Source organism: Rhipicephalus microplus, chromosome 4 (genome assembly GCF_043290135.1).
Source record: "Rhipicephalus microplus isolate Deutch F79 chromosome 4, USDA_Rmic, whole genome shotgun sequence".
NCBI classification, from domain to species: domain Eukaryota; kingdom Metazoa; phylum Arthropoda; class Arachnida; order Ixodida; family Ixodidae; genus Rhipicephalus; species Rhipicephalus microplus.
The window spans coordinates 109,522,460-109,535,347 of NC_134703.1; the positions used below are offsets into that span (position 1 = coordinate 109,522,460).

The 12,888-nt window shown below is 45.4% G+C and overlaps 1 protein-coding gene across 1 annotated transcript; it reads left to right on the forward strand.

The window, feature by feature from the left end:
* Positions 1-1,600: 1,600 nt before the first annotated feature.
* Positions 1,601-12,383, forward strand: LOC142813978 (disintegrin and metalloproteinase domain-containing protein 10 homolog). Its single transcript, XM_075891943.1, has 4 exons — positions 1,601-1,782; positions 3,097-3,299; positions 11,125-11,256; positions 12,249-12,383. The coding sequence occupies exons 1-4, from the start codon at positions 1,710-1,712 to the stop codon at positions 12,264-12,266; spliced, it is 426 nt and encodes a 141-aa protein (XP_075748058.1). The 5' UTR covers positions 1,601-1,709; the 3' UTR covers positions 12,267-12,383.
* The last annotated feature ends 505 nt before the right edge of the window (positions 12,384-12,888 follow it).

The window sequence follows — 12,888 nt, forward strand, 5'->3', positions numbered from 1 at the left end:
GTCCAGACGGCTTTGCTCAAAGGGAAATACAAACCTACGCGTTCACGAAAAAAAGCATACATTTTATTTCATGTCACTTGTTTTTGTCTCTAATAATGTGTAAAAAAAGAACCAGGAGACAAATTGTGAAAACAGCGCACGAACGACGGTGCATCGAACAGACGACGGCGCGTCGAGCAGACGACAACATCGAGCGCTCAGCGTCCCCGCCAGCGCGTCGTGCGGCCCGAACCGCCGCACGACTCGCACGCTCCCGCCGAAACTGACGTCACTTCAGGAGAAGGCTACTGCAGCGCCACCAAATTTTCCGCCGTTTTTGCTTCACCCGCACCGCTTGCCGCCGGCCACAGTGGACCCACTCCCCCATTCTAGTACACTCTAACCACGGGTACATAGCGCGGTATTAACGCGTCATCGCAAGAGGAGAACACCATGTATTCACTGTAGTTTGAGTTGCTGTCACTCGTCTTGAACTCTTGCTGAAGCACGCCAGGCGGGTTCATCTCCACGCGACGCGGGAGCGCGTGCGTTGATCGCATGTCTGCCCCAATTCGTTCCCTTACCACACCATGTGATTGCGGCGAGTGTAAGATGGAGAGACTACGACTTCTCAAGCAGCCACTTACGCAGACCTAAACACGCTAGCGCGTGCAAACGACGCGTTGGTTCATCGCGCGTCTGCAGAAGCTCGTTCCCCGTCGCAATCGTATGATTGCTGAGATAGTGTAAGGGGAGAGGCCACAACGTCTTACTCAGCCCCTCACGTAGGCGGGAATACGCTTACGCGTGAGTACGTTCTGAATATGCTTAGGCCAGCTGTTGTGCATGCGCAGAAAAGGCACTTACTCACATCAGAACGCGTTAGAACGTTAGTTCTGGCGATGCTTAGGCTGACTGTTGTGCGTGCACATAAAGGGCAGTTACACACTCCAGAACGCGCTAGCACGTGAGTTTGTTCTGGAAATGCTTTGGCCGACTGTTGTGCGTGCATGGAAAGGGCACTTACACACACCAGAATGCGGTAGCGCGTGAGGAAGTTCTGGCAATGCTTATAGGCCAGCTGTTGTGCATGCACAGAAAAGGCGCTTACGCACACCAGAACGCGCTAGCGCGTGAGCATGTTCTGGCAATACTTAGACCGACTGTTGTGCGTGCGTGGAAATGGCACTTACACACACCAGAACGCGGTAGCACGTGAGGAAGTTCTGGCAATGCTTATAGGCCAGCTGTTGTGCATGCACAGAAAAGGCGCTTACGCACACCAGAACGCGCTAGCGCGTGAGCATGTTCTGGCAATACTTAGGCCGACTGTTGTGCGTGCGTGGAAAGGGCACTTACACACACCAGAACGCGGTAGCGCGTGAGGAAGTTCTGGCAATGCTTATAGGCCAGCTGTTGTGCATGCACAGAAAAGGCGCTTACGCACACCAGAACGCGCTAGCGCGTGAGAATGTTCTGGCAATACTTAGGGCGACTGTTGTGCGTGCGCAGTAAAGGTGGGTACGCACACCAGATTGAGCTTTGATAGCTGCTACGCATTTAAAAAGCCCGCGGGTCATTACGGAGCTACGATCCTTCACAAGATGGTCAGTGGCCTCAATGCCTCCTGCCCCGAGGGGAAAGCGAAGCCTAACAACACCGTTTGCAACAGCGGCACGCGGGTGTGCATCGCAGGCGAATGTGTCGGCTCGATTTGCCTCAAATACGGCATGTGGCCGTGCTTCCTTACGGGAAATCAGTACACGGTCGACGAGAAGTGCCGCATCGCCTGCGAGTACGAAGGTACGGCAAAGAAATGACTCATTTCTTGCTTTCTATGATGAAAAATCGGCGGACCTCACGTACAGTGGGAATCGATAATATGTGAAGCATGGATAAGGAAGGCGGCTGTAAATTATGCCATACATGACTTTCATGTCATAATTATCATGTTTAGACGTGCAATTTACCTTTGTCGTCTATTCGCGTCCAGTAATACCAAATTCGGTATTATGGAACTAGCAAAGCGGCTGCGAGCACGCTAAGAGCGTGACATGTAGTCATGTTTTACGTGACACGCATGTCACGATAATTATGTTTGGGCATGCCATTTACCTTCGTCGTCTATTCACATCTACTCATACCGAATTCGGTATATGTGGAGCTAGCGAAACGACCACGAGCGCACTATGAGCGTAGCAGGAAGTCATGTTTGACATTACACGCATGTCATAATTATAGTGTTTGGACGTGTCATTTACCTTCGTCGTTCCTTCGCGTTCCGTAATGCCAAATTTGGTATATGTGAAGCAAATTAAACAGCTGTGAGCGCATCGTGAGCGTGGCATGTAGTCATGTTCTTACATGACACGCATCTCGTGATTATCTTTGCACCAGTCATACGCCTTCGTAATCCATTCACGTCCCGTAAACCAAATTTGGTATATTTGAAGCTAGCAAAATGACTACGAGCGCGCCATGAGCGTGGCCTGTAGTCATGACTTACATGACATGCATGTCATGATTTCCACGTTAGGGTCTGTTCGCCATGCAGTGGTCATACCATATCATACCATATGGTCATACCATATCATACCTTATGGTCATACCATATCAGTCTTGCAATATGTCATGTGAACGAAACCACCACAAGAGCAGCAAGACCATGCAATGTAAATCATGACATTTATGACATACATGTCATAATTTTCATGTTATGACTTGTCCCTTATGGTCGTCATACAGTCATGTTATGTCATACCAATTTTAATATCCATATCGTCATAGAAACGGCCAGAAGAGCTAAAGTCGTAGGCGGCTAGATAGATAGATAGATAGATAGATAGATAGATAGATAGCAGATAGATAGATAGATAGATAGATAGATAGATAGATAGATAGATAGATAGATACGCTCAAAGTCACCGACGTTCGCTAAGAAATGCTTGGCATTTAAAAGTAATTCAAATTATTTAGGCCAGGGTGAACGAACAATTCGGTTTTCGCGCCCTTAGTGAGAATCTACCCGACGTTTACTTTCATGCATTGTAACAGAACTGTGCATGCAGGTTTCGTTGTACACAATGTTGATGCAATGTGTCTCTGCGCTGTCTGTAGGAAAGTGTAACGACGCTTGCCACTATCCCGCCATGAAGTCGCTTTGCGGGGCCAAGATGCCACCGGGCTCCGTTTGTGATGGACATGGCTACTGCGACATCTTCCAGAAGTGTCGCTACTCGGACGAGCTCGGATCGCTGACGAAACTTGAGGATGCGCTGTTTGCGCCTAAAACCTATAAGTCTGTCGAAGAATATATTAGGGTGAGCCAGCTTTTGTGCTTGTTAAGTTATGTATGCTATGTGTTCACATGCCTCGGGCTATTCTATAACAGCGCGAAATCGCGCGGATCATTAATGATGAAACCTCTGTATGCCGACGATCAGTGAACATTTAAAATTTGTGATTGAGCGTGTTTGGCCCATGAAGTATATGTACACGAAGCACGAAGAATGAATACGTAGTTAAACTTTTAAGGCAGAAACCGTTGGTGTCTCTTCAAATGTGGGAACTCCCCGCCGGTGTCCCTTGGTGCCCGCGCAAACAATATAGTGGTGCAAATAACGTGATCCCGTGATGAAGCCGTCACGTGACAGCACAATATGTCACAGATCGCCAAAATACGTCACCTCATTATCATCTAATCTCTTGAACAAAGGCACGTTAAAGAACCCCAGGCGGTTGAAATTTCCGGAGCCCTCTTTTACGGCGTCTCTCGTAATCATACGGTGGTTTTGGGACGTTAAACACCACATATAAATCACTTGAACAAAGGTGTGCTGATCACGGAGGCAATGCCAAACCAGGTGAGATGCAAAAAGCTAAGAATGCCCTCATTCCTGGAGTCTTGAGTGCAGGACGTTTTCGAAGGGGGGCAAGGGGAATCAATACAATCCACTGATGAGAAGAGGAAGACGGCGCTTGCCGTCGAGTCACCATATGCGAATGCTTAAGGCACTCTGTGAGTGTTCTGGATATTGAGCCTAATTATTGGGCACTTAGTTTCATGCTCATATATAATAATACGCTCAGATTTCGGATGCACGCCATGATCAAGTACCACAACTTCTTGTCAGTGGTTATGTTCTAGTAAAAGCGCGAAAAATTCAGGAAGAGACAAAAAAGGCACAGAAAAGAGGGCTGAACTCCCTTCCTGAAGTTGTAGCGCTGTTACTGGAGCATAACCACGCTGAACCAACTCGCCCAAATTAAGCTCTTGTTGTTTCTTGTCGGTGGTGTGGTGGTTTGCCAACTTTATATCACACGTAGAATTTGAACTCCTCTTTTATAGCCTGAACACTATTGTAGGAAATTCAGACCAGTGGGAGGCACAAATCGCCAGCTTGGCCCTAGATCACTTCTGAGTAAAGTTAAACGAACGGCTCAAGCCAGCGGGGCCCTGGACTCAAGGGTCCCAACCAACTTACTCCGGAGTGCCCCCTTTTATGCCCCTTCGCTCAAAATCAAGTTTTGTTCCTCTCAACGTGCACAATCATATAAAGCGCGGGAATGACTATTGTGCTTAAATAGGCCACATTTGCTAGTATTATGCTAAGACGAAGAAAAATGTACGAAGCGAAACCTTCCTCATGCGCTCCTAGAATTGACTGTTTGCTGATAGAGAACGGCTATGTGCCATGTGATTTACGGCTCGCCATGATAATGACAGAATGGTTCGAAATGGCCCCACGTTGAATCTCACAACATTGCTTTAATGTTACCTGGAAGGCAGGGTCGAATTCGCACATAAAACGCTCGCTCTGGCGTCTATCAGATGACCAGAACGGAACTAGAGCACCACGGTGTTGTGGCGCCAGCAAGCGCGAAATCCGGGTTCATGACGCCGTGGCAATAACGTCTGTACATTGCGCGCAGGTTCTGTCTTACCTCTGGCACAGACCCCAGTAACATTTCGAACACCTTTTATCGCATTGTAGCAGGTTGCACACAAAAGCAATCTCGCCGCCTCATCTCCTGCTACGTTGCGTTGGTAGTTTAAGGATCTCTGTGCGCCACGTCAATTGAAAGCTGTGAGTGCGTTCCTGAGCAATTCGCGTACCGGCTTCGTATGAGTGGTGTGATATAGGAGCGCCGTTGGTTGAATTGCGTTGAAGTCTGTACAGAAGCACTGTTTGACAATTCAGAACATTACAGGTACTCTACTATGGGAGAGCCGAAAGCCGTTCCAGTCTGTCTGTTTAGAAAAAAATTGCAGATCCCACGTACTGTCGGAATCAATTATATGTGAAGCACGATTGAGGAAGGTTGATATGCCACTTTTAAATCTGCGGAACGTTACGAGGCAGACGTAAATTAAGCCATAATTGACTTCCCTATCATGACTATCATGTTTGGACGTGTTTTTTGCCTTCGTCGTCTATTACCGTCACGGGACACCAAATTTGCTATATGTAGAGCTAGAGAAACGGCCACGAATGTGCCATGATCGTAGCATGTAGTCATGTTTCACATGACATGCATATCGTGATTATAATGCTTGGACATGTAATTTACCTTCGTCATTCATTCACGTCACGTAGTACCAAATTTGGTATTTGTGAGGCTAGCGACACGGCCGCGAGCGCTTCATGAGCGTGGTATGCTGTCATGTACTAAAATGGCACGCATCTCATGATTATCATGTTTGCACCAGTCATATACGTTCGCCGTGCATTCACGTCACGTATTACCTAATTCAGTATATGTGAAGCTAGTGAAACGACCGCACGCGCACCATGAGCGTGGCGTGTAGTCATGACTCATGGCTTTCATTACATGCATGTCATAATTTACACGTTAGGGTTTGTCACTTGTGTTCGCCATGCAGCCATCTCATACCATACAAGATTTGTAGCATGTCATGTGAACGAAACCACCGGAAAAGCAGCAAGACCACTGAATGCAAATCATAAAAATTATGATATAGATGTCATGATTTTCATGTTATCACTAGTCACTCATGCTGGTCATACCGTCATAATATCGTCCTAGTATCGATATCATTATCGGAACGGCCAGGAGAGCTATAGGTCGTAGGCGGCTAGATAGATAGATACGCTCGAAGTCGCCGAAGTTCGCTAAGAATGCTTCGCATTTAAAAGTGTTTCATGATTTAGAGTACATGGCGCTCTACTATGGGAGAGCATAAAGCCATTGTGGTTAGACAAAACAGTAAACAATTTAGAGTACGGCATACTATACTATTGAAGGGCCTCAAGCCGTATGTTTAGAAAAAGTGGGTGATGATTTAGAGTACTATAAGCACTTTACTATAGGAGAGCTTAAAGCCGTCCCGTTCTACGACGCTGATGATGAAAAATACCGAATGACGAAGGCAGTAACATTTGTCGCAATCAAGCCGTCCTAAGGTAGAAGAGAAAAGGGTTTACTTATGTGGTGGTAAGCCAAGCATTGCGCATGGGATCTTGAATCGTGGCCTTGCATTGGGTGCTAGTCAACGACCTTTTATTTATTCTTGTTAACGACCTGTTTTGTCATTTGCTTTAAATGATGTGTGGTTCAATGCAGGTGACTTTACGACGTTGTGACCTTTATTTAGTTTTTTTTCTGGTTTGCCACCGTTTGGTAATTTCTTGTTCGCAGATATTTCAGTTTGTTGACATGTTGACGCCGCCACTTTGCCGCTTTGATGATGTTGTGGCTCTTTATCTTGTTCTGATTTTATTTATTCTTCTATTCCCTTCTGGCTTCCTATTCCTCTTAACCTTTCGCTTTATGGTTTGGCTGATGGGTGGTGGAATGTTGGTGTTTTTACGGTGATGTGGTCTTCTATCTTTTTAAAAAACTACAGTAAATGGTGTTCATTAATAAATAATAATTTTTAATTGATTCATTCATTCAATGTTTATTCAGACAAAAAAAGAAGATTGCCTAGGTTGAAGAGAGTAAAGGCAGATTACCTCTATCTGACTAAAGTCCCTTCATTCATACATTCACTCAGATACAGTGGAACAAAAAGATACATATTTACTTCTTTTTAGAGAAAGTAGGACACAAAATTCAAATTTAAAAATATAGCAGATATTGACACATACTTTAACATAACACGTTAACGTCAACACCAATTCTCCCATAGTAAGATAAAATACGTGTAAAAAACTGATACCATGAGAATTTTTTGACGGAAGACTAAGTACTATACAGAAATACAGATTTAAAAAAATAATGAGCAAACTTTACACAACTATACAAAAGTGAAAGAAAAAACTAAAATAAATATTTATATTAGATAGTATAGTTAGGATACCATACAAGTAAGTCTGTACATAATTTGATATATTAAGGCTTGCTTTTAAGTGTCCGGAATAAAGGTAGTCAAAAAAAGGCTGAAGCGAAGATCATAGAGATCTACGCTTTTGCACACAGATGTTTCGCACTTGCGCTTCAACTAGGAACAATGGTGAGGTAAGCCTCAACAACAACGACCGGACATTGTGTAACCACAAAGTGCCTCGCCCCTAAAATCGTGTGGACGCTGTAGCAGTAGCTGTGGCCAGAGTTCATAGCTAGCTCTTATAAGCAGTTGCCCAGTTACTCGGCGGGAACATTTCTACCACACCGTAAAATGCTCATACCAGGAAAATTCACAGCAGTAAGACACAGAATCAGCCGGCAGAGTTGGCTCAATCTGGATTTCATCCATGTGCCAACTAGGATCGAGCCAGTTGAGCGAAATGTGGCCATTGTGGTCTCAGAACAGCGACGGCATGCTTCGTTTTACGACTGTCCGCCGCGGTGTATCAGCGCTTATGGAGCTCGCCTGCTGAAACGAAGGTCGCGGTTTAGATGCCGGCCGCTGCAGTCACATTTCAATGAGGCGTACTGGTATATAAAGTTTAAAGTTTATTCATGACTGATAACATACATCACCTATACAGCCGTTGATTGTAAAGGGGTGGTGAAAAGGCAACTGAATGCCTGACAGCGCGCAGACTTCTGCCCTGCCCGCAATAGTGCGCAACATCCAGTATGTATGTACATCTATGTAGAGCATAATTGATTGATTGATATGTGAGGTTTACCGTCCCAAAACCCTCATATTTATGTGAGAGACGCCGTAGTGGAGGGATCCGGAAATTTCGACCACCTGGGGTTCTTTGACGTGCACCCAAATCTGAGCACACGGGCCTACAACATTTCCACCTCCATCAAAAATGCAGCCGCCGCAGCCGGGATTCGATCCCGCTACCTGCGGGTCAGCAGCGGAGTACCTTAGCCACTAGACCAACATGGTGGGCCATCTATGTAGAGCATAAATTCATAAATTCAATTCAGCGAAAGTATAATAAGCACAGATATACAACAAAAAGAGCGGGGAAAAAAGAAATAAACACTTGTAAAGACACTCTTAAGACACGTACAAAAAAGCATTTAAATGCAAATACGGCTGTTGAACAGCAGTTAAAATTTTTTAACATGACCATGTCTGGATTTAAAGAATTTAAGACATGTGCATTTTTAAGACATGCACAAAAACTATGCAGAAGAATAAAAAAAAGAATAGCCGTATCATATTCGAAGCCCGAGTAGTTGAGCATACATTAAAAAAATTGCTGATGATGAACTTTCATTCACTATGGTGGTGGCCGCGCTGTTTGAATTTAAAAACAAAAAAATGAGCTGTGCTGGTTTTTATCTTGTGTAGCTGGTCCAAATTTTGTTACTGTAGTAGGTGGTTCTTCGAAAAGCTTACGTTTATTGTTTTCTATGATATAAACATTCCTAAATATATCGGCGCTCAAACCGTACATACATAACAGTACATAACAGTCGCCAACATTTTATTAAAGATATTTTCAACTGTTAGGACACCATGCTTTTAAAAGAGGCCCATGTAATTTGCGATGGCAGTGCACGTAAAGAAATGATAATTATATCTGGGGTTTAATTTCCCTAAACCACCATATGATTATGAGAGGCGCCGTAGTGGACGGCTCCGGATATTTCGACCAACTGGGTTCTTTAACGTGCACCCGAATCTGAGAACACAAGTCTACAGCGTTTCCGCCTCCATTGAAAACGCAGCCGCCGCAGCCGGGATTTGATACCGTGACCTGCGGGTCAGCAGCCGAGTATCCTAGCCACAAAGCCACCGCGGCGGGGCACACATGAAAAAAAATAATAAAAAAATCAGATGGTCAGAATCTCCGGAGCCCTCCACTACGGCGTGTCGCATAATCGTATCGTGGTTTTGGGACGTAAAACCCCCGATATTATTCGTATTGCAACTAAACCCTAATGCGCGTTTTTGTGGTGATTCTCTGTTAATAAAAAAATGAGAATTCGACGAGGTTTCCGGCAGCGCTCGAGCGGGCAATATGGGAGTTTCGATGAGCGAGAAAACGTCAATAATCGCGTGCCTCAGAAGAACCAGAGAAGAAAAAAGTGGTGGCGGTATGTCGATCTAGACTCACCGGCCACGTACCATATGAAGCGTCGTATCCGTCGAACACGAGCTGACATGGCTGAATTCATAGACGACGAGGTTGTCAAGCACGTAATTGTGGACACACTTACGCAAAACATGGTGAATAAATACTAGTTAAGCTCAATTCAAAATGACGGCCTCATACACACCCAGCCTACAGCTTCCTCTCCTTAAGGTCGGGCACTCTTGCAGTAACCGGCGAAAATTTATCTGGGGCACTCGTTTTTGACGACATCGTGGCCAGTGACGTAGCGAATCGGGCATGCGCCGTAAGCAGACAGCCCATGCCGCTCTGATAACGGATCTGGGCAAACGATAAAGCGCGTGCTAATCCCCGAGTCCACGAGTTCTTGTCAATCTGTCCAGTTGGCGTTCGATGGTTCTTGGTCACTCGCTGTCAACATGCGTAGTCTTTTCATGAGCGACGTTTGCGAATTTATTACCTATAGCGTTTGGTTTCTTGTTCTGGTGCTGCGGAACAAGGAGCACTTCCATCGGCGTGTTCATACAGCAAGCAGACTGCTCATAGTTTATCATTTCTCAATTATTCGCGACAAAGTGTTATCCTGTAAAGCTCGTATAGATCGAACCTTGGTGGACCAATCACCAGCGTTCTTCTGCATTGCATGGATTACGCGCAGTTGCATAATAAATTTGATGTGTAAACTTTGTTCTACAAATGAATTCTGCCGACTTGCTACTTCTGCTAGGCTATTGGGTCTATCGCGATGGTGAGATATTTGCTAAACATCTATGTTCATCAGAGGCTGGAACTCTTGGTTCATTCTTCAAAGAATGTTTCGTGGCATACTTTTCGAACATTCAGCACGTCAAATCTAGTAGTTTTGGTGGCAGATGACCACTAGTAATGTCCACGAAAGCAACTCGCAACGGACTGTGTTGGCTCCGGACAACAACAAAGCTGATCTGTGAAGGTTGCGACTTCCGGTATTTCGCCTGCGGCGGGTGGCTGTTTTGTACAGGTGTGCAGGTTACTCGCAGATGCGTGGCGATGGACCGAGAGTGACTTGAGTCTATGTCAATACTGCTCACGTGCAGTCTAAAACAAAAAATCATTTGACTCTTTCTTTTGCGAAATATGACTGCCTTTTACATATGACTCCCTGTAAGAAGACATGCGAAATTATTTAGGAGGTCTGTATATTCTCGTCAGAGAGTCGTGATGCACAAAACGTTAATATTAATATCACTGGTTTGATGACCCACAACCACGATACGATTATGAGAGACGTCGTAGTGGTGGGCTTCTGGCTTTGAAAATTTCGACTGTCTGGTGTTTTTAACGCACCCTACAACTGCATGAGGGGAGCTTGTCGCACGTCCCGCGTGTTCAGGTAGAGGCTCTTCGACTCGTTGTGCTCAGAGGCAGCTTTTTAGCTGCTGTGCCAGTTGTCACATGATCGTTAGGGCGGTGTCGAGCTTCAGGATGGGCGGAGTCTGCGCTCCGCGACGTTACTACAAGTGCCTCAGTATGTCGACGGCACCTACCGCTGTTTACAAACATGGAATGGGTCTGTATGCTCTCGCCTAATTGAATAATAAGGTGCTGTGCAGTGTACGTTGCAGGTGATTGCAGGACTGTGAGACGATACCAGCTGCTGCTTCGTTTTGCCTCGCAGTCGCACCCGTTCATGTCTGTAGTGTACCTGCTCCTGTTCGTGGCCCTCATGGCGCTGTTCTTCCACTGCTTCGCCGTGCACACGCCGAGCAGCCACCCGCTGAGACCACAGGCCAACCGTCTGAAAGCCTTCGTAAGCCTACATTTTATATATTGTCATCACAGGATAACCACTCCGCACTGTGCTCTCTAAATTCCTGAAAACCATTACAGGTGTATAAGTGACGCTTATTTGTTTCGTTTGTTACTGTTACGCCTCTTTAATTTTAAAGTTTGGTTAAAGTTGCATGAAGCGCCGAGTATATGTTACCCTTCGGCAAGTCGAACTATGGAGGAAACTGACCTTATACAGGGAGCTAAAATCGTAGACGGGAAGCGTAGAGTCATGAAGAAAGAAAGCTTCGCAGTAGAAGCAGAATAATAAAAAATGAAGCAGTAACGTTCTTGCTACAAAGACCTGTTCTTTGAATTATACTTTACTGGGTTAAAGTCGGGAAGTACGCAGCTTTCGTTATGCAGCGGGGAGGGTTCTCGGCTGCCATTGTTTCCAATAACCTGCGTCACTATAACCTTGCACTATGAACAATGTCAGTATAGGCCCGAATGAGTAGAAAGGAGCAAACATAGCACCCCCTTCAGGAGGGGGGAAGGGACATCCGACCCTTCTTTCACTGCCCTGTTTGTGTCCATACCTGTGTATATAGCCGTGTAATCACTCAAACAAGCCGAATCTTTTCATTATGTTTTAGTGCGGCTATCCTTTTGCGTCATCATGCCCAACTGCTCAATTAGAACCTGATGAACGCTCGGGGATGCTGTCTTCAAACTTTATGGAGATTAAGCCAAAACTGTGTTATATGACAAGTTTTGTCCCAATGTAATCTATAAAGATCAGGTGAGGTATTCGAACGTTCAGGGAAAACACTTATGTTGAAAGCAGTAGAAACATCCGCAGTGACGCGTCTGCACATAATAAATCGGTTTTTTTTTCTTCCTCAGAATGCACGCACTTGTTCATAAAAACTAAAAAAAACACCTGCTGACAGCAATGCGCGTGAACGTGTGCAACACTCAGTGCGCCACCTCAACATCGCGTCCTCTCACGTGCTTGCCTACATCTTGCAGAGTCCGCGACGAATGTGAGACGCGGACGGGCCAGGTCGGTGCTCAGAACCACGGAATCGTACCCCCCGGAGCAGTGATGCCGGCCGACAATCGCTGGCGACAGAATATTCGCAAACATTACTACCACGCGCTGTGTTTTCGGAGGTCTACGTGTCGGTTTCGGATTGCGAATGTTGTAATAAAGATACGTACTATTGAAGCGTTATTGGTTGAACTGTTCAAACCACGATCTGGAAGCTTGCATGTGAGCATACGTAAATATTCCACTGTTGGGTATCACATAAAAGTCACCATTCATTGCTTCGCCTTTGCGGCAAAGCTGTGAATTTTTTTTCTTGCGTTTTCATATATACAAATACGTATACATATACGGTGAATGACGGTGACGCAGGCGGTAAAGTAAGCTGAGAGTGTCCATATAATTGCTATCACAAGAAAACAGCAAAACAACGCGACTTCATGCCATAACAAAAACTAGAATAAAAATACCGTAATTAAACTAATGGAGGTGTAGCAGCCCCTTTGCAATTGCACTTGCAGTACACACTGTACGATAGTTTGAAACCAGTTGCGTAGCCGGAAGTAACGCTCGCCAAGTTCGCTCGCTAAGTTCGCTAAGAAAATATTCGCATTCAAAAAC